This window comes from Heliconius melpomene, chromosome 19 (assembly GCF_056956725.1).
Source record: "Heliconius melpomene rosina isolate 202511_hmr_F chromosome 19, ASM5695672v1, whole genome shotgun sequence".
Taxonomy (NCBI): domain Eukaryota; kingdom Metazoa; phylum Arthropoda; class Insecta; order Lepidoptera; family Nymphalidae; genus Heliconius; species Heliconius melpomene.
Genome location: NC_140407.1, coordinates 11,640,613 through 11,663,911, shown reverse-complemented (window position 1 = coordinate 11,663,911; position 23,299 = coordinate 11,640,613). Strand labels below are relative to the sequence as shown.

Here is a 23,299-nt window from a genome sequence, read left to right as displayed (position 1 = left end):
GTATACATAATTTAACTTAACTGTAAGTTTTAAACTAGCTCACAGTAAGAATACACTCGTTTTAGTAACTAGAAGTTCTGAAACTCATAGTGGTTTGGTTGAGACTGGATTCGATATTAATGAATGTATTCAAATTCTATTGTATTCTATTAAGATTCTATTGTAAATTCATATGAAAACTAGCCAAGTCAGATATTACACATAAATGAAGTCTCCAAGTTGTAAGAAGAATGGGCATTTTAAGTTGTTATAAAATATTTTATATTGTTAAAAATAAATTTCAGGAGTGACCATTGAACTTGGCATACATTTACATCTCACTTCTTTTATCGCTGAAAGCATACGTTTTATTACAGAACTTGGCTTTCTTTTTACATTTATGTTTTTGATGGGATATCTATTAACTAATATATAAGTACAATGCTTCCGACATGTAACAGGTAACAGGTATATTTCTCTCCAAGTCAGACCAACAGACAATTATTACAATTTTATTCTTTGGCTAGTAAACATAAAAAATTAACATATCATGTTCACTTTCGTATAAGTAAATTAATTAAAATATTCTTAATATTAGTTATTAAATATAAAAAGTAACAATAAGTAAGAGGCCTTCGTTGAGCAAAGGTTCAAGCTAAACAATAATAAACACGACGGGTGTGGGTTCGATTCATTCTCTGAGGAATGAATTAATTAATAACTTAATTTCTTTGCTCTGGTAATAAACAAAACGTAGCTTTGAGTTCCGGTATTCAACACGGAGAGAGCGGAGTGACTTAGCACAAATTTCCCTCAGCCTACCCTGCTATAAGCGGGATAAATGATAGCTTCACGCAAAAAAAGAATAAACAATAGTATTAGTAAATTTGTTTTTTGTTTGAAAGATAAATAATATATCCAACAATTACCAAGCTTGTTATCCTTAATAAGCTCGTTTGTTATAATAAACTTGTTGTCCTCATTAAGCTCTTATGAAAAAAAAACAAAACAGATACGTGTACCTACCCTACATACCAAGAGCCTTTTAATTTAAGTTTTAACATATCGTACTATTATATTAACATGAAAATTATTTTTTTAATAGTCACTGAAAAAATGTTGGCAACCACATCTTCAAAGTCTATTTTCCTTTAAGTAGTCTAATGATTTCGACAAAAATATCTCGAAACTTTAAGGATGATTAATTTCTTTTATTACGTCCAATCACTCTCGTTTGAAATCGAAAAACTCGGTAAACAGACTACCTACTGATACAGTATGAGATAAAAATGTAAATATATTCACAAACATAGCTATGAATAATAAGTAATGTTTTGCTTTACTTGAATAGATCGGTATTATTGTTCAGACGAAACAACTTATTTCCTTAATTCATATTTCCAATACAATTGTTCTACTTATTTTAGTTAGTTTGTCATTCTTATATTCCTTCTATACCTAATCCATAGGGAGATTCAGAATTCGTTACAAAGTAATAATCTCCTGGCTGTCTGAAAAGAAACAAATGAAAATATTTAATATATATATATATATATAACGTTACATTCATAGATAAAATATGGGTAAAATTACGAACACAACTGAATTTTTTTTTGGTTTGAAAGATATTTATGTAAGCAAAGACTATACATATTTATTATATACTAATATATTATTACTGCATTGGATTATTAGCACAAATTAGTGTTATATACTTACGCGTCCATGCGATATTCTCCCATTTTTAAAGTGGTAGCGTTTCTCTCGTCTGTATGATAATTTTTCCACGTTCTATAATTTAATGCATAAGAGCCAATTATTGAACCTGGGCGTCTTACAACTTCCGCCCACAGACGCCAACTTCGGTTGTGACTACATAAATCTGAAAAAAAATTAGTACTTCCATATTTAAATATTGTTTCGTCCTCAGTAGCTTTATGTACTCGTAGATAGGTGCATACCAATAATATTTAATAAGTTAAGTTATGTATTATTTTACGTAGATGTATTGAAAACTTTAATTTTGTAGCTTAAGAAGTTATTTTTTTTTCGTAGCAGTGTAGGTAAAGGTAAATCACTATTAAGGCACTTCGTTTCCCATTTTTTACATTTTTTTTTAAATTGCATTTTTAATGGCGGACCACAGTGCTTCGTCTACCAGACTTATTAACATAACTTTCAGTTGTATAATTGTTGCGCTGAGTGGGGATCGAATCGCCAACCATCGCGCTTACATGTCGTACTGCGACGGCCTCTTTTAATAAAAATAAATAAATACGTATTATACATATATTCAAACATGAATAGCGATGCAATTATTTCATAGAGCACAGTCATCTAGACATTCATGTTTCTACGCTATTATAAAAACAAAATAATTATGAAAGCAGATGTCAAAAACATTATTTGATAAATAGAAAAATATAACCGCTCGCTCTCATTAGCGAAATAATTTGAATAGTGAACGCAAATAAGAGACTCACAATAGTATGCATGTAGATGGTAATGAAGGGGCAAAACCTAGTCTTATAATTATTTGAATGCACTATCCATTTTCACTGTCGTTCTCAATATATCTTTTAAAAAAATTCTGGAGGCATTGCGTGTTGAGTGGCAGAACTCAACGCCGCTCTTTGTCTCGACACCAGAGCGAAGAAATTCAAATATAAACGTAAATAAATATTTCACTTTCTCGAGTGGGGATCGAACCCACAACCGTCGCTTTACAGTATGTTTATATATTTTTTCATTTCTAAGAACTAGGAACTTCATACCAATTATAAATATCAAAAACCTTTTTGCGGTATTTGTTATATCTAAAAAAATATCATTTATTTCATTTAATTTTGATATTAATTATATTTTAAAATGTTCTTCGTGAATTGGTTGAAATAGGGGAGAACGAGAGAGGTTAGCGTGGTCAGTTGTCAGTTGTTCCTATTGAAGTAACTTCGCGAGGATGTTTGATAGAAATACGTAATAGTGTGAACACGTCGTAAAACGTAATACCACAGCGCATCAACTACAGCCGCCATATTTTACACACCGGCGGTATGTTATTAATATCAGATACTATACTCAATCGAAAAACAGAATTGAATTGTTTCCTTTCAAATATCAAATTGTAAAAAAAATATATTTTTACCTTGTTAAATTTGCGATAAATATTTCTAAATCTATTATATTATTATAAGTAGGGCGAATTTTGTACCTGTTAGGGAAAGCATTGAAGTTACTTCATTGGAACAGCCTGGTTGTCTAACGGGTCCAAAATGTCTGTAATTTGGCCAAAAATCCACAACACCAACTGAGGATTTTAAGCCATACTTGGTGGGATCAGTATGAATTACGTCCACAAAAACAGCAGATTTCGAGTTGAGCCTTTGAGCCGCCGGTTTCCTTTCGAATCCAAGACTAGCTGGATCTAAGCCAGTTATCCTAAAAACTCGAAACAATGATGAAAATGGTCTTCAATTTGATAATCATCATCATCAAATGAAGCTAAAACGTTATTTTTTTAACAGAATTAATTGAATTTATTGTTGATTTAAGGCGTTAGGACAAATAAATCGCTTATATGAACGTTATATGGAACATATGTATATACGTACCAAGGTAATTGAATTCCTTTTTCTTGCATATTATTTCCCGTAATACCCCAAATGTGCGCTCCCAACGAGTGGCCGATCAAATGCGTCTTTGTTAAATTCAATCCAGCATTTGATAGATTGAAGAATGTATCGACGAGGCGCACAGCCAACTGGGCAAAATAGAAAATGTATGTATTTCAAGCTTTAACGTTTGTCGATATGCATTTTTAATACAATTTTGTTGCAACATATTTAGTATATTTCATGTGAAATGAGTGAATATGCCAGCAAATTTAAGTTTCTCAACTTTTATAAGTAGTATTTCCCGTTGACCTACAATCCTGACATTCGTACGGAAGCCTCGGTGGGCGAGTCCGAGTCGCCCTTAACGAGTTTTTCTTATTAATTAGAAAAAATCAAATCAAAATTAAGAGAAATTAAAAATGTGTTAAAGATTATAAAATTAAACTTATTTCTACTAAGTTTTAATTTTCCCCCAAATTTTAATCTAGGTACTATCGTTCTCTTCAGATATATCGACTACTGACGCACATGTACTCGTATGCGACAAAATAAATAAAGTTGGCCTTCGTAGAACTGTCACAAGGTTACAGTAAAATTAATCCCGTCAAAAACATAAATGTAAAATGATAGCCAAGTTCAGTAATAAAACATATGCTTTCAGCGATAAAAGAAGTGAGATGTAAATGTATGCCAAGTTCAATGGTCAGTCCAGAAATTTATTTTTAACAATATAAAATATTTTATAACAACTGAAAATGCCCATTCTTCTTACAATTTGGAGACTTTATTTATGTGTAATATCTGACTTGGCTAGTTTTCATAAGAATTTACAATAGAATCTGAGTAGAATACAATTTGAATACATTCATTTATATCGATGTAAATTAATTTGAAAACTAGCCAAATCAGATATTAGACATAAATAAAGTCTCCAAGTTGTAAGAAGAATGGGCATTTACAGTTGTTATAAAATATTTTATATTGTTAAAAATAAATTTCTGGACTGACCATTGAACTTGGCATACATTTACATCTCACTTCTTTTATCGCTGAAAGCATATGTTTTATTACTGAACTTGGCTTTCATTTTACATTTATGTTTTTGACGGGATATCATTACTTTTTGTACAGAAATCATAAGTAGAAAGGTTTATAATGTAATCAAAATCAAAATATTCTTTATTCAATTTGGCCATTACAAGTACTTTTCCTATAGGAAGCTACTACGGCAAGAAACTCAATAGTTGCTCAAAAAAAACTCATAGGACATTTCTGTTCGCCGAATAAACCAAGTAGGACACCATTGTGATAATACACTTCTATCTTAATCTATCTATCTTCTATCTATATATATAAAAGGACTTGTCCTCACTGACTGAGGTAAGACGCACGCACAGCCGTAACCGCTGTGCGTAGAAACGTTAAATTTGGACAAAAGTTTACTTTCGTAATCTGGACATCCACTAAGAAGGGATTTTGAAAAATTTCAACCCTAAAGGGGTGAAATAGGGGTTCAAAGTTTGTATGGAAAAAAATTTAAATTGGCACTGATTTTTCTAAAATTTGAAATTTAGATTTTTAAAAGTATTTAATTGAACACGTGTTTCATCATTTTCTAGAATTCTCCCCCTAAGGGTGCAAATAAGGGGTTGAAAGTTTGTATAGGTTTTTTTGAAATCGTCACCAATTTTTATAAAATTTGAAATTCAGACTCTTAAACGTATATAATTAAACACATGTTTCATGGTTTTCTAGAATTCACCCCATAAGGGTGCAAATAAGGGGTTGAAAGTTTGTATGGGAAAATTCTTAAATCGCCACCGATTTTTATAAAATTTGATATTTAGACTTTTAAAAATATTTAATTGAACATATGCTTCATGGTTTTCTAGAATTCACCCCCTAAGGGTGCAAATAAGGGGTTGAAAGTTTGTATGGAAAAATTCTTAAATCGCCACCGATTTTTATAAAATTTGATATTTAGACTCTTAAAATATTTAATTGAACATGTGTTTCATGGATTTCTAGAATTCACCCCCTAAGGGTGCAAATAAGGGGTTGAAAGTTTGTATGGAAAAATCTTTAAATCGCCACCGATTTTTATAAAATTTGAAATTTAGACTCTTAAAATTATTTCATTGAACATAAGTTTCGTGGTTTATTTTAATTCATCCCCTAGGGGTGTAAATAAGGGGTTGAAAGTTTATATAGAAAAATCTTTAAATCGCCACTGATTTTTATAAAATTTGAAATTGAGACTCTTAAAAATATTTTATTGAACACGTGTTTCAAAGTTTATTAGAATTCACCCCTAAGCAATAAGCAAGCGAAGCTGCGCGCGTCCGCTAGTACTGTACAAATCTACTGCAGCCTTTATTTCGGAAGTAGCTCCGTACGTAGTTAAGCAAAGCATGTCTTCTTTAGAAGAGTAAAGATTCCCGTTTCGAGCGCTAGTGTAGATACTTAAATCATTCCAGTTACGACATACGTACTCTACCATAGTCTCGCGCAATTTATTAGTTTGTTGTATATCAATACGCTCAAACGAAGAATATGCAATAGCATGGAAGAGACAGCTCCCATCGGGAGGCATTGGAACAATTCGGTGTAAGGTTCTTGTTTCAACCACAAGCAATTCTATTGAACGACTCATTGTTCAACATGTCTTGGAAAAAATATAAACAATAAGTTTATTAAGTGCTGACGGTACAAATCTGAATTGATATGATCCCAAGGTCGACTTCGTTCTCTGCCGTTTCCACAAGTGTTCCTAAAATCAGTAAAATCATGAAACCCAGGCCAAAAAAACCATTAAAATATGAGCGCCTTCGTACAATAAAATATATCTAATATAATTAGGTATTTACTTTTTTATTATGGTCAATAATATTATGTTTTATTACTCTTAAGACGATATTTAATTATATATGAAAATAGATTATATTTATCTATGAATCTCGACTATAGTTTTTATTTTGTTGATTAAATGACAGTTGTCAGATTAGAAAATAATGAATGTATGCTGCGTTTAGAAATCTGATATATTTATTATTATTTTTTTCTAATTTCATTATTTTGTTGGAATAACTCAACACGCAATGCCTCCAGAGTTCGATGGAAAGAGGGGAACTGAGTGTCTTAACACTAGGTTCCCTCTGTCTACCCCGCTATGTGTGGGATACACCGTAAAGCGGATTTATTTATTTTTTATTATTTTGTTTAAGTAATTTTTAATTTTCTCTTTTTTTCTCTTATTTTTTTATTAACAATTACTTAAATTTTTACTGTTAATAATTACTTTACAATTACTTCTGTTAAGATAGCTGGTAGGCTGACAATATATCAAATTAAAAATAAAATCAGCTTCACGCTGTATCCCGCACACAGCAGAGTAGACAGAGGAAACCTAGTGTTAATACACCCAGTAACCCCACTTTCCATCGAATTCTGGAGGCATTGCGTGTTGAGTCACGGAACTCTCCGCCGCGCCTTGCCTCGACACCAGAGCGAAGAAATGGAAATATAAGTTTAAATTAATATTTCATTTCCTCGAGTGGGAATCGAACTCACTACCAGTCGGTTTAACAGTCACACTTTGTGCCCCTGTGCCACGACTGACCTTACAGATAGTATATTATTCTTAAATTTTATATATATTTCTATCAATATAATTATTTTTTTTATATTTATTTTTTAGTGTATTTTTTCTGTTTTAGGGTTCTGTACCTCGAAAGCAATAAAACAGAACCCTTATAGGATCTTATATAGGACTTAGTACTTAAATATTGTAATAATAATTTAATATCAAATACGTTAATCGACTATGCAAATACTCTTAGTATAATAAGTACTAAAACATATGTTTAAATTATAATAAATAATAATGAAGGATGTTAATCCATTTATTATATTTTTATATTTGTACGTGAAGCCCTTGAAGTCCACATGATGGCAGGCTTTGTCAGGACATAAATTAGAGGCATCTTCAGCTACAAATGGAGACATATCTTATCTTATATTATAAAATATACTTGAAAGCATCGTGTTGTTTTAGATGGCTTACGTAAGTAATAGTGAAGTTAGTCTCCATAACAAATAAAATATTTACTAACGCGTGACATAAATTAAAGCAACATATATATAAATAATGCATTGCTCTTATTTTTTTGTCAGGCGCTAAGCCTAAAAATCAATTATCATGAACTTTGATTGCTATGATTTCTTTACAGGCACTATAAGTAAATGTTCCTAATTGAATCTATTTATTGAAAAATTATAAGAAAATATTAAAAAAATACTAGTTTCGGATTTTTCCCTTAATATACACCCAATTACTTAACCGGATGCTAAATTTCACCATTCTAGGTCATCTGGAACTTGGTTAACATTAAGGTCTATAGGTCAGTCACCCCCCTAAAAATTTACGATTTTTGGACGTCATTATCTAAATAACTGTTTGAGCTGTGTTTATGAAATTTAATGCACGTATACTGGTAGGGGGTCTAAATATTTGAGCCAAATATGACAGCTTTAGATGGAATAGTTTTTGAGTTACGAATAGGTAAAAAGTGGCTTCAAATGGTTCGTGTAAAATAACACACGGTGCTGCTCGCCAGTTTTGTTTGTAAAAACACTTGGCTACGCGCTCCGCGCGTTTTAAATCAACGGTTTTTCCAAAACACAAATCCCACCAATATTATATTGCTAAATTGTTTTTAGAATAATGATGGGTAATATATGTTTTGTAATATATTTAAATTTTAATTTGTCCTTTATTTTATAGCGTGAATTTTTACGAATCAATTAGTTTTCATAGTGTGTTACTTGTTAACCAGGGAGTTCACTGTATAATTATTAATTACGCAACAAACAACGGCCGCCATTTTTTTACTCGGACGTGTCATCAGTGTGTCACGCCCATAGTGAATAATTTGTGTTGATTTTTTTTTAATTCCTTTTTTTAATTAATAATTAATTTTTAATTTATGCTTCACCTGAGAATACTTTTAACTAATTGAAACCTACGCATATGAAATTATTAGTTGAGCATCTGACACATAATAAAATTGTTTTTTTTTTATAGATATAACAACTCTATCAGCACTCTTTTTACAACATTTACCTGTCTGGCATTGGGAGCTGCCCAGTTCATATATGAAGCGGCCATACTTGGCGTCGGCTTTGAAGCTAAATAATCCCAATTGAGAAGCGCTACGTTACTTTTGTTGTTTTCTATGTAAACTTTTATGATCTCCGTCACAGCTGGTCCATTCGGAACGCCTGCAAAGGATGAAAATTACACTGTTTTCATTTTTAACCAATTTATATAAGAAAATTTTTGAGTAAAATTAGTAACCCATACGTACCAGTGAACCCGTGGCAAAAAATCACGGTTGTATGTTCGGGATTGTACCATGAAGTCGATAGTATATTCTGAGCTTCCGTTATTGAGAATTCAGTAAAATTTTCAAATGAACTGAAAATATATAAAGGGGAACTTATTAATTTTTACTTTATAAAACAACCTCTTTTAAAAAACCTCGTAATATATCTAAAACTATGCATACCTAAAATAAAATCTTAACTTAGCCTCTTGCTCGTTAATTGCACCGCTACCTAAAAAATAAAAATGTTATATACGAATATTAGCTGTGTTTTATTATTATTTTACTTTGCAGATGAAGTTTTATAAAAAAATCTTAAACAATAAATTAAAAAACATGAACATTAAAAACAATATAGAATACAATTTCATATTTGTAGATTTTATCTTTCAACAAGAGCTCGGATAGATAGATAACCTAGTTATCTAAATACTGTGTAAAAAAATCATAAACACGTTTTTTTTTTAGCTTCAGCTTAGAGAAAATGAGAATATTACATATTTCATTTTCCCGACTTTAAATCGAACCCACAACAAATCGCGTTTACATTTGCACGCTTTTACTCCTGCGCCACGACTGGCGTGTATTCAGTGTTTAATAATTAATTACATTAAATAATGAAATTATATAATTATATATAATTATTATATCATATATTATATGGTAAGTGAAATAATCTACTTATTATTTCACTTACCTGTTTGTCTAAAATAACGAGTAAATTTATACAAAAAATGTAAATTTTTCATTCTATGATTAACGTTTCTTGTAAACTTATTTGAAGCTATCTCGTGTTATTTTTTTTTATACTATTGGGTCCTTTTTATCAGAATTTATATAAATTTTCATTTAAAAAATATTATAAGGTCAAATTACAAGAATTTGGTCCAATATTTTAAACAGAAATGTACCTACCGGTGTAAAAGCCGCCCGATAGGTTGTACAAGTGAAATTATTTTGAATGTAAAATAAACCACTCTTATACCGCATGAGTAAAAAACATTACCTACTAAAATATCTGTGATACCTTGACTTTATTTTGTTGTTTTAATCTAATTTGATATAATAAAAAAAAGCAGTAAAATTGTTATCTTATTTTTTCACAACAGTATATGCTATGATTTTTAAATACGTCACTTACCAATGCCAAGAAAAAAAATAAAAAGTCCAGACACGCTTGCGTACATTGTGAGAATATAATCACTAATCATTCTTTTGACGAACTCTTTTTATTTATATAGGGGCTGATATCAGAATGTCCTTATATGAAGATTTTCCTTGACATTTCTTTACGACCGAGGAACTAGTGCTACCAACTAATGGTTATATTTATAGTATAGTAGAACATACATATATTTATAGAATGTAAAAAGTTTTTGGTAAGTAAGCATATAAATAATCTTAATCGTTCCTTGTAAAGTCAAAAACAATTATCAGTTTACAACAACCTTCTCATTTACTTTCGAATTTCCAAACTTTCTTATTTATTTTATTGGCCAGCCCCGGTGCCGTCATCAATATGTGCATATAAGTACACTGTGTGACTCACAGATGAGGCATATTCAAACTTCCTGGCCGCACTAAGCTGGAATTTAGTAAGTTCCTTAAGATTTTGAAAATTTCCTATGTGAATGGGCATATCAGGATTTTATGTTTTACAATCGTAACAACTAAAAATATGTGGAGTATCTCAGCAAGTGCCCAATATTATAGTCCGCGCGAATAGAAAAATAATTAAAAATCAAATCAAATCAGCTACACGCTGTTTCCCGCACACGGCAGGGTAGGCAGAGGGAACCTAGTGTTAAGACAATCCTTTCTCCAGTTTTTGCCGAATTCTGGAAGCATTGCGTGTTGAGTGGCAGAACTCAACGCCGAGCTTAGCCTCGACACCAGAGCGAAGAAATGGAAATATAAATTTAAATAAGTATTTCATTTCTTCGAGTCGGAATTGAACCCACAACACAGTCGGTTTTATAGTAACCCTTTGTGCCCCTACGCTATGACTGGCCATAGATCAGTAAACATTAATTAATATCAATCTCTCACACATATATATTTTTTTTTCAAGAGTTTTACCTAAATATATGGCGAAACATATACTATGGGTATTGATTGTCTCCCAAATTGAAGGTTTTGCGAATATTGTACTATCAACATGTAAATCGTGATGACACAGCTCGACCTAAAAACTTATCAAATTTATGTCACGCATTTTATGTGTGTACTTATCAGCCACGCCAATAGTAAAGGGAAACTGTTAAAACCGTTAAAACTTTTTTAACTGTGTCTTTTGTATTTTATTTATCTAAATTGATAGTGTAAAAGATGTATTTTCCATACCAGTATTAATAAGATACGCTTAGACATGTTATTTATAAGGGCACATGTTTAATATTCGTAATGTCCGAAATTTTTGTATTCATAAATTTTTGTTTCGTTGTGAAATATGCACTCAAATCAATTAAGCTGTTAGAGAGACTAGCATGAATAGAAGCACAGATAAACAGACAAAAATCTTAAAAAATATTCTTTTTGGGGCATCTTAAATGATCCTATCCTAGTAACAATTTTATTAAAGTAGGGGAGAGCGGGGCCAAAAGTTCCGATTTTTTTTTAACCTCAAATATTGCTACGAATACTTGATTTTAGTATTTATACAATAGAATCAATTTCAACTTACTTATCTAGACTTGCAATTAAAACAGTAATTTGGGGTATTCTTTGTAAGACTTTTTTATTATGATTTTTTTTATGACTGAAGTCGGAAAGTAACAACTTACCCCGACTTGGGGCAAGTTGTTAACAGACCGGGGTAAATTGTTACCATATTTTTAAAGCTATTATTTGCAAAATAAAAAACAATAAATAATCGAACAAAGCCTGTTTATTTAAGGAATAATCAACAGTATCATTATAACTACCAGGCGCAAAAGTAAATCTTTTGTAACCTACTTCTGTAAGAAAAGGAGATTATCAATTCGACTGTTTCTTTTTTTTATGTATGTTACTTCATAACTTTTGATTAGGTGAACCGATTTTGATGATTTTTTTTTTATTTGAAAGGTAGTGCTTCCCATGTGGGAACTAATTTTTATTTGGTCTATTTTTGACAATGGTATCTATGAGAAAATCACATAAGTATTAAATTTGTATTGGTACGTTTGCGACAAAATGACGAATAACTCAATATCACGCCAACCGATTCTAATGATTCTTTTCTTATTTGAAAGGATACACTTCAAGGATAGTTTGATGAAAGTTTGGCTAAGTTCTGATTATAAAATCCGGTCAAAATTAAGAAAATTTGTTTTTATTTTGGTAAATATTAATTATACTAGAATAGTTACAAGGGAAAACTTTGTTAAAATTATTGTCAGAAGTAAGATTCCCCATCGTTACATTTCTTTTCAACCAACCTCAAAAAAGAAGTTTTCATTTTCAACCGACTTCAAAAAAGGGAAAGGTTCCTAATTGGCCCGAATATTTTTTATGTATTTTCTTGTTAATATACCAAAATGTTAGTTTCCACAAAAATAATACCTAATTGAGTCCAGTATTACATATCACAACAAATGCCACTCGTTACCAACCACCACCACAACCAACACTCGTTTAAGAAGTATCCTTTTAAGGTTACTTATCACTTAAAATCGTAAATACAAAAAAAACCGAACCGAAAAACAACGGGACTAAAAAGTAAAACATAATTTTACATAAAATAAAACTTATTTTGATTTTGTTAAACCAAAATAATAAACAAAAATTTATACCTTTAGGTTTTCGCACTTAATATGTATATGTAATTCTTTGGTAACAGCTTTTATCTTATTCCTGCAATCTTTGAAAACTACATCCGCTGCTTTTTGCATCAACTCATATGACACATAACCTCGAGTTGATTTCCGAGCATAAGTCCGCATGTTACTAAATTACAATATTTTTTAGTATGAAAAATTACAATATTTACATCCCATTATTGGTACAAATGAATTGGCGAAAGTTTTTCGTCACAACAACAGGTCACAACATGCCCCAAAAAAAGGGAACATCTAGCCCCAAAAACACGTGTTGAAAAAAAATTAAATATAAATAAGATATAGAAAACATAAATAGTTTACAAATAGTGTTCCGAAATAGTAGGTAATATAATGTAAAAAAAACACTAACATACTCGAGGCTAATCGTTAAAATTTGTGAGATAGACCAAAAATATGAAATGCAAAAATATTTACAATCCTGCACCAACGACACCCGTGTGCTATTGCATTGGTTTCGGGTGCCACTGGATTGTTCAATATGCTGGCCATGGGTGCGCTATCACATTGCATTTCACTATATGTTTACTAAATATTCCTATCACTTTTCCCCGTGAAATTATTTCCATCGGAACAACTTACCTCGGTAACTTTTAGCCCCGCTCTCCCCTACTAGTGGGCCCGGACGCGGCTACGCCCGCGAAAATATAAGCCTAAATAACTAAAATAAGTTAAAAAATAATAATAAATGGAGATTTATTATTAGAAAAAATATCTGAGTAACCGAAATGAACAAACAAAAGAAGTAAAAGTACCTAAAGTTTGCCGTGCGCGCGTCCTAAATATTTTTCTATATTAAATAATTATTAATTTTTGCGAACAATATTAAATAAAATCCCAAATGATTAAAATTACGATATTTTAAGTGCATAACATCGGTATGGATAACCGAACTGAGATAAATTAATTATAAGCAGCAAATAATTACATAAAAAATAATAATAATTCGAAAATATATGAAAATTTACAAAATCATCTGCCCGTTCGCGTCGGTCATACTATACCACTCGTAGGCTAGGTCATTCCGAATCAGTGACATCTTAATTATTTATTAGAATGTTACACAGTAAACTATAATTTCAATTTAGATGAAATGCTAAAAGTGACTATTATATTTATTTTCATAAGGATGAATATCAAATTATAGAAATCATCAAATTTTTGTTAATATATACAAATCTATATCGGGGCGCGCCATGTATGCATTAAGCAAACTCACTTTGGGTGACGTTTTCTTAAAACAACAAACTTTGCAAGCCGTTGCTTAGCAACGCGTAGTGACGATTGTTATTAACATGGCGGAATAAATTGCTTGTCAAATTAATAATTTTAATATATTGGTATATATCGAAAATATTACAAATATGGAAAAAAAAAGTATCCTATGTTCATCCCGGGACCCTCAAGTATCTCTATATGAGTATTTTATCACAATTAAATTAGCGGTTTGGCCCTGATTGCGTCAAAGACAGACAGACAGACAGAGTTACTTTCGAATTTATAATATAGGTATGGATAGATATAGATAAGAAAGGTTTTCATTGTTAAGTATCTACGTCCCAAAAATGGTTTTAATTTTATTTGTATGTAGTAAAATAAATGTTGTTTTTTTTTATTGTAGCCTCTCTAATATAGTAGATAAGGGGAGGGGTTACTTCTTGATTTCTTTTTTTGAAATAATTTTCATGTTCAATGAAAATTATTTCAGATATTAATTTGAGAGCCCGAATTTCAAAACTTATGTTCTTATTTTTATCATTTTTAAACATAATTTCACACTAAAGATAGCAAAATATTTTTAAAATATGTATAAAACAAATATAAACTTTTGAACGTAGCGGGACTCGAACCCCCGCCTCTTGGAAACCGTCCAAACGGTAACACTTCGGACGGTCGGACAGAATTTTCACTTTTCAGATTTTTCCTATAATTATACTCTAAGTTCTCACTTCGAGCCAAATCAAAATGGACTTAACGTTTTGTTGGTTAAAGTAATATAAAGTTTATCCTCAACAAGAGTACTATCTTGTAATTACAATAGACTTAGCCATCCTAGATCAGAACTCCGAGCGCAGGACACAGCAGTTGCGCCAATTAGCTCTAATTGTATGAATAATGCCAATGGGCCTTTGTTCCACGGATGCGGCAATGATAACAAATTACTGTGTTCATTTAGAGACTGCACTACTGAAACTTCGAAATGTAATATGTTAATCATGTTTATACCTATATATTTGTATGTAGTTGTAATTAATAATAACGGATTGGCTGAATTGGTATCTGTATGGAAGATATATGAGAAAAAATGTTATTGGTGGTATTTAATAACGTAGTAGAACCAAAAACTATGATTTTTTTTCTGTTTGTCTGTGCTAGGGCTTCCAATCTCGGTATTGCGGGATTCCGTACCATTTTTCAATTTAATAAATTTTAATGGGATTTGCTGGGTTGGAAAGAACTATACACAGGACCTTTCGCGAGTGCAATAATCGCCAATGAAGACTTTTCTTCATTCCATCGCTTCATAAATAAATTAGATTTATTTTAATTTTGGTACGATGTGTAATTTCACATGCGGTACACGGTCGCGGGTTCTGCAAATATCACTAGGTCACGTTTACTCGATTTTTTTAAATTAAAAACGTCTTTTTTTAAATTGACATCATCTCTATAATTAATTTCTAAAGGAATGATTGCTCATTCCTCCCAGGTTGGGGGGTAAAAGAAAAATTCATGATTATACTTTCACATACTTTAATTTTTTGTATTAATAAATACTCTCCTAATCATGAAGTATTTATTATCGCTTACATTTCTTAATTTGGAATGGTATTATTTATATTGTTTAGCTTAAAAATAAATAAAAATAAAAATTGCCTGATTTATTTCCAGCATGCAAGTTTCAGGCTTAAAAACAAATATTAAGGAACATGACAAAGAGTTAAGATGAATGAGACTCTTTGGTTTGAAGATCGTCTTAATAGACTATAGTAGTACTCGTAATCTACTGTAAATTAAATGGATTGTGTACGTAAATAAATGTAACATTTCGAAGCTATCAATATCAAAAACTGGCGTAAATACTAACGCAAACTTCAATACAATTTCTTAATACTATGTTAATTTTCCATCGTTATTTGTACATAAAAATAAAAACAATGCCAACAACCATGATAGACTATAATAATTAAGTTATAAATGTAATAATAGACAAGAAACAATATAACGAAGAATTACAATTTTACACACAATTCATTTTGAATGTTTTTATTCGAAACTATATTGCACCAATAAAGAAAGTAGAGAGTTATACAGTGAGAAAATAGAAAACAGTAGACATTAAAATAAAGTAAAGAGATAAATGAAAATAAATAGGTATAAACCATTAAGATTAAGACAGTACTAGAAAAGATCTAAGATATATGAAATATATGTAATATATTCATTGGCGCAACACACAGGTACATGTACATATATTTTTTTCTTACAAAATGTAGCCGATTCGATATATTTCATTGTGGAGGCCAGATTTTGAGAAAAACTTACTATAAGAGAAACTTATTTATATGCTCTAGGGATTTACTCTTTTATATTATTTCATATTTCAACGCACAGGTGATGTTGATAATGCACTAAGTAACTAAGTAATTAAAAAATGAAATAATCTAAAAGTTAAATCCAATATACTTAATAATAATAATCTATAGACATCTACGTTATCAGTTGTTACATAATATCATTGGCGAACAAAACATATTCATATCACCACAAGCTAATTCTGTTGAGAACGAGCGAACACGTGTACACATACTAAAACTACGTAAAATAATAATAAGCTCATAAATAATTAATCGGTAAAAATTCTTTACGTAAATAAATATCATAAACGTTACAATGAGAATTCAACATACACAGTTATCATCGAGTATGTAGGGAGCGAGCGCTCGTTTGAATCATTTATTGATTACTGTACGTTTATCCGTCGGGTAGAGTCCGGCAAGAATGTCGAATCCGTTCCGTTACACTCGCACAAGACTAGTAAGAGTTCAGTACTGGCGGTCGTCGTAGATGTAGATGGCTTCTCCGGCGGATTCCTTGAGGGGCGGCGGGGGAGGTGGGAAGTCCAGGTCTCCGGGGCGGAACAGCTTGGAGGCGTTGGGCGCGGGCGAGGCGGGCGCGGGCGAGCTGCCCGGGGATCCCCCGCCGCGCCGTTTCACGCCGCTCGGCGACGCGGCCGCGCGGAACGACGACCTGCGCGCTAGCCTGCACAGTGCCAAGTTATAGCGTTTACTATTATTTTACTAGGTCATTCTATAATTTTTTACAAACAAGTTATATATTATGTGCATATATATTAATATATTTTAATATTTATTTAGTCATACGTTGTATCTTGTACAAGGTATGCAGAGGAAACTTATGAGTTAAGATTTTCCAGATATTAAATGAGAATGAACGATTTGAAAACATTGTTACATTACCTTGACGCCATTTCTTCGGGCGTTTCTTCGATTTCGAGTACCCAGCTAACGGAGTCGTGTTTTTCCACGACGCCTTTTACGGCTGGTAGGGGGGGTGAGTCGGGTGCGGGGGAGGAGGCGGGCGAGGGCGGTGAGTCCGGTGGGGGGGAGCTCGACCGTACTGACTCCCCTGAAGACGTGCGCGTGCGCATCGGCGTGCGCTCTATGTAACCACCGCCCGCTAATAAGGATACCACCTGAGGTCAATAAAAAAGATATAAAAGTATTTTTTTATAAACTTATAACGCAAGATCGATAAAACACATAATTCTATATAGTTAATACATAGCACATAACACAGCCTTTCCTTTAATTAATAAAATAACATGAAAGTATAACTTTTAAGTTTTTATAGCAGAGAGAACGTAGCATCGAGATATTCCATTCTCAATTGACATTTATGCATAAGATTTAAGGATATTATACCGAGTGAACAATGCAAACGTTGAAAAACCCTAGCTCTAGGGCGACCAAAACCGCTCAGTACGAACCTGCGACTTCTGCCTCAGCTTGTAGCGCAGCTCCTCGTTGAGCGCGGCGGTGCGCGCGGCGTGGTCGCGGTCACGCGCGGCCGCGTCACGCAGGCGGCGGTTGTCGTCACGCAGACGATCGGCGTCCCGCTGGCGGGCGGCGGCGCGCTCACGCAGCTCCTCCGCCGCGTGGCGCGCCGCGCACGCCTCCCGCGCCGCCGCCGCCCGCCTCTCGCGCTCTGCTGCCAGCTCAGTGCGCGCGTCGCGGAGAGAAGCCATTTCAGCTTGTTTTAGCTCGATCACCGCTCGCAATGATCGCACCTATTTGAAATGGAATTACGTTTAATTGTTATATATTACAAATTGACATGTTGGAGGCCATCGTGGCCGAGACTGTTTTTATTTTCTTCTATGGAAACAAGACAAAGCACGGTGTTGAGTTCGGCCACTCAACACTGAATGTCTCGTAAATTTTACAATAGGTAGGACACGAAAAAAGGGATATTTTTACACGTAGTCCCATCTGTTTACATTGTTATATTAAAAAGTCAATCGTTTTAAGTTAAGTGGTAAATTCTAAATTAAAATATTTTTTATTTAAATAGTCACAGAGCAGGTTCTTTTTAATCGCCAAGTTCCGGCAAGCTAAACTTAACAATATAATTAATTATTCTTTAACGTCACAAATTATTGTTTTTATAGTTACTTAAAATTTTGGTAGTGACAAACTTAGTAATAAATTGAGAAATTTTATTGTAATAGAAAACGGTTCATAAGTACGAATGTTAGTCATTACCTCTGCGGCCAATTCCGTAGCATCGGAGCTTAACTCCTCCTTAGTATCGAGCTGCAAGTCACACTCCTCCACCGGCCAGTACACGGGGTCGCAGGCGGCGTCGCACACGGCACGAGGCGGGTCCTGCGTCACCTCCTTGCTGGCGGTCCGCTCCACCTCGGCCCGCGCGGCCTCCAGCTGCGCGCGTAGTGTCCGCTCGATTTCACTGTGAGCGTGCAATCGTGCTCTGCTTTCTGCGACTTCTTGTTTTAAAGTGTCTATTGTATCCTAGAATAATAATAAATATTTATATTAATTATATGAAGCCGTCGTGGCTGAGGCACAGCGACTGTAAATGTGACGAATGTGGGTTCGATTTTCATTCGCAGGAGAATTGTTTACTATTTTCATTTCCTCGCTCTGGTAAGATAACATTGAGTTTCGTCACTCGACACGCAACTGCACAAAAATTCAGAGGAAAGTGAGAAACAAAGAGTTTTAACACTGGGTCCCCTCTGCCTACCCTATTATACGTCGGCATATAATAAAAAAATATTTTCATTAACAAAAAAATATACCTAATGATATTATTATATTTCTCTTCCAATTTTTAATTATATTAGGTTTAATTAAAATAATAACGTACCTTTAACCCTTTCACATCACTTGCAAGTGCGGATACCTCTTCAATGTGCGCGGCTTGTAGACGAGCATTAGCTTCCTCCTTGGACGATACTTCCATCTCTAGCTCTGAGATCTTGCTCAGGCATTCGGCGACTGCAAATTTTAAATATTAGCTAAGACTCTCCATTACCCACTTTCCGCCGATCCTATTTTCTTCGTCTTGTTACCAGAGTGAGGAAATGAGAATATTAAATATTTCATTTCGCCGAGTGGGAATCGAACCCATAATGGTCACGTTTACAGTTACACGCTTGGGCCATTGCGCAACGATGGCCTGAATAAACATTACTAACATAATATAATATTTTTTGCTATCACTGCACTGGTAATATCCAAATTACGCAACTGCTAAGTATTACGTCGTGTATTTGGTATTTTCTCACATGATTGCAGTTGTATAAATTATAAGCAAAATTATATAGCTAAACCTATTTAGTGTATATCTACCATTTATTTTCAATTAAAATTAAAACAAGTGTGGTTCACATTGATTGCTATTAAAAAAAATATTTAGCTGTTTATCGAATTACTAAAAAGTATTAGTAAGAAGACATTCTTGTTTAATTAAAAGGATAACTTAAAACCATAGTATATTTATTATTTACTGGTATCTAAGTCCTTCTGCGCGCGTTGCTGGCGGTCGCGGTCGGCACGGGCGGCACTGCTCCTCTCCGCAGCGGCCACACCACGCCATCGCTCGGCCTCTTGCCGCCATGACCCACTGTTTAACGCGTCCAACTGAAAAAATATAATATTCATTAATTTATTTTATCCATTGTAAAATAATCAATTAAAGTATGTTCTGTTTTTTTTTCATCGAACAACTTATATACAACGAGAGTGTAGTGTATGTGCCCAACTGGCACGCTCAAAGGCCATTTAATTAAAGAACTTTACTGAATTAGACGTTAATTTTGCATCCAATATGATTTGCTGTTAAAAATTATTATACTATCTAATTAATATTACAATATTAAACATTCAAAAAAAAGTATTTAACTATACTACTTCCCTCTGTCTACCTTGTTATATGGAGAATACAGAGAATAAAAAAAAGTAAAAACCTACCCGGAACACGAGATATTGCACAAGAACCCCCAAAGCTTCTACTCCTTTAGCAGCGTGAGCGAGGGCTAAGGAGTGCTCGCGTGGTACTGGTTGAGGAGCGGCCAAGGGCGCTGGTGGAGATCGCACGGGTTGCGGAGTCTGCACCCGCTTGCCTCGCGGCCCCACCGCGGCCGTCACGCGCGGCGGCTCTGGAAAAGATACACATCTATGACACGTCTGCATATGATAAAAAATAAATTTAATTCCGCATAGAGCTAATGTAGTAATGATTATTATCATTTGATCTAATATTTGGCACAGTAATTGAAAAATATGAGTAAAGTCAGAGGCTGTGCCAGTGCATTTTTGAAAGTTTAATAATATGTTATTTTAAAGTTTTATAAAACATTACGTAATATGCTAATATTTTTATTGTAATGCGTATGACATTACATAAGTGTTTCATATGCCCGCTTACGATGTTATAGTCACTAATATAAAATTAACTTTGGTTATTCATAAAAGTAATAAAAATCTTGTTTGAACATAAATACAGGGATAAACATACATACATATTTAGGTACATACATATGATAACCGAAATCGTACATATTTAAATGATTCCACATCTCGTATTCTTTGTGCAAATTAAAACTTTTTAAGTCTTATTCATTTTGTTATACTCAAAAAAAAAATAAAAACGTATGTAATATTTAAATAAAATTTTGTACTAGCGAAAAAAAATACATTAAAAATTAAAATATCAGTATAAATAAATGAAACAATGTTTTTAACACCGTATGTGGAGAAGACTTCACAAATTAACACGCTCTAGCTGTTTGCATTTGAGTTGCACAATCTATTCTCACGATATGGGGGGAACAATAATGATGCGGCCATACTACAATAGCATACAAAACGGCAAACAGACAGACATTACATACACATTGTAGGAAAGTTCCGTCGTTTCCTACCGATACTATCTCACTTCAGAAAGACCTTTGTTTAGCTGAATCTTAATACAAATGTGTTTTATCTAGCATCAACCCCGATTATAGTAGTCCAAGTCGACGCTAGAACAATGTATTTACACTTTCACAAACTATACACAAATCGCTATAAATAACGGCCGTTATTATCTACGAATACTCAAGATGTTGAACGTTTACAACGCTATAGTACTCTAATTGTTTTAGAATCTATATATATAAAAGGACTTGTCCTCACTGACTGAGGTAAGACGCACGCACAGCCAAAACCGCTGATGGTAGAAACGTGAAATTTGGACAGATGTTTACTTTCGTAATCTGGACATCCACTAAGAAGGGATTTTGAAAAATTTTAACCCTAAAGGGGCGAAATAGGGGTTGAAAGTTTGTATGGATTTTTTTTTAAATCTGCACCGATTTTTATAAAATTCTAAATTCAGACTCTTAAAAATATTTAATTGAACACGTGTTTCACGGTTTTTTAGAATTTACCCCCTAAGGGTGCCAATAAGGGGTTGAAAGTTCTTATGGAAAATTCTTTAAATCGCCACCGTTTTTTATAAAATTTTAAATTTAGACTCTTAAAAATATTTAATTAAACATGTGTTTCATGGTTTTCTAGAATTCACCCCCTGATAAATACGCAATCGAAGCTGCGTGCGTCCGCTAGTTTGTTTATACTTTCATAGCAACAATGGAATTAATTGATTTTTTTAAGTAAACATACGTTAAAATGTTTTCCCTAAAATAGATTCTCTTGTAAGTGAAACATTTTTAAATGAGAATAGCGTTTTAAAAATAATAAACTATTTTTTTAAATAATAAAAAAAAATATCGGAAGACAATTCAGCCCTTTTGCATATAGCGTTACGGCACGAAGAGAAATCGCCAGTATTTAATATTACATTCACGAATATTAATCAACTTACGCACTTTCAATGCGATAGTAGCATACGAATACATGTAACTACTGGACTTAAACACATACCTAAAACGATAGAGCGAGGTGCGTGTATACCTGTAAAAGGATTTTAGAATAAAATCTAACATTTTCTTTAGTTTCTTGGTAGAAACAACATTACGCGAAGTACTTTCATTACATTTACATATAATTTTGTCAAGGTGCAAACTCTCTTTTGCATTCCAATGATTTAATGTAGAGAAAATATTATGTAAGATTTTAAATAATTACCAAATCCTTTGTAATTTAAGAATATTAACAAACAATTGTTTTAGTGTTATTGTAGTAACAGTACAGACTTATACCATTAATTCTCGATTATAATTATGATACTATATATAGTAAAATTATTAACAAATCTAAAAAACCTAATTCTATATTAAAATGTATTATAAATACGGAAACTCATTAATTTCTTGTAAAAATGTACCATGAACCGTTTCCCACGCGCTTCATTGGAGAATCCTGTAGAGGTCCACGCGTCATTAACCACAAGACACAACGAGTCCCATTTCCGTTTCCATCATGAATAGATTGAAAAAATACACCATCCAAACTTTTTAGCTATTTACTACATCACTTCCGGTAAATAATCATACATTTCATTGACTTTTTGTCTGACATTACATAGCAGTTTACAGTACTTGGGATAATAATTGAAAAAAATATATATACCTACATTATTTTTTAAATTGTCCCTCTGTAACTTATATTTTTTTGTATCCAATTAAAAATTAAATAATAAAGATAGACGTAATGTAATCAGGTAATTAATTATAAGAAGTTATGTCGGAATTGTAATTTTTAGATGGCTAGTGATGGGTCAGCCCTCGACAACAAGCGCGTGGGCACCAATTGAGAGCGGTGAAACGTCAAATTAACAAACAGACAGGGATGCCATTGCTTTAACGGGAACAATACTCATTCATAGAACATATAAGTCAAATTTTCTAAGAAATAATTATAATGTAAAATCGTATACCTACCTAAATATTAGTCGATACTCAACACACAATGCCTTCCAAAATGTCGGAAGAAAAGGAGTGTCTTAACACTAG

At 32.8% G+C, this 23,299-nt stretch overlaps 2 protein-coding genes across 2 annotated transcripts in view; both read right to left on the bottom strand.

Moving 5' to 3' along the window:
• Positions 1-400: 400 nt before the first annotated feature.
• LOC146528759 (lipase member I-like) lies at positions 401-9,219 on the bottom strand (the record flags this gene model as incomplete). Its single annotated transcript, XM_085203468.1, has 7 exons — positions 401-1,490; positions 1,699-1,861; positions 3,191-3,417; positions 3,591-3,739; positions 8,716-8,873; positions 8,960-9,069; positions 9,161-9,219. Coding segments are annotated over 7 exons (936 nt in total), but the record flags the coding sequence as incomplete, so codon positions are not given.
• A 6,313-nt stretch (positions 9,220-15,532) lies between these two features.
• toc (toucan) overlaps positions 15,533-23,299 on the bottom strand; it is a 61,356-nt gene continuing 53,589 nt past the window's right edge. The window contains exons 6-12 of the mRNA XM_085203566.1: positions 20,313-20,500; positions 19,850-19,982; positions 19,207-19,337; positions 18,582-18,848; positions 17,807-18,106; positions 17,277-17,512; positions 15,533-17,058 (exon numbers count right to left, since the gene is read on the bottom strand). Of these exons, the coding sequence (XP_085059692.1) occupies positions 16,842-17,058; positions 17,277-17,512; positions 17,807-18,106; positions 18,582-18,848; positions 19,207-19,337; positions 19,850-19,982; positions 20,313-20,500 (1,472 nt within the window). The 3' untranslated portion in view covers positions 15,533-16,841. The remainder of the gene's footprint in view (positions 17,059-17,276; positions 17,513-17,806; positions 18,107-18,581; positions 18,849-19,206; positions 19,338-19,849; positions 19,983-20,312; positions 20,501-23,299) is intronic.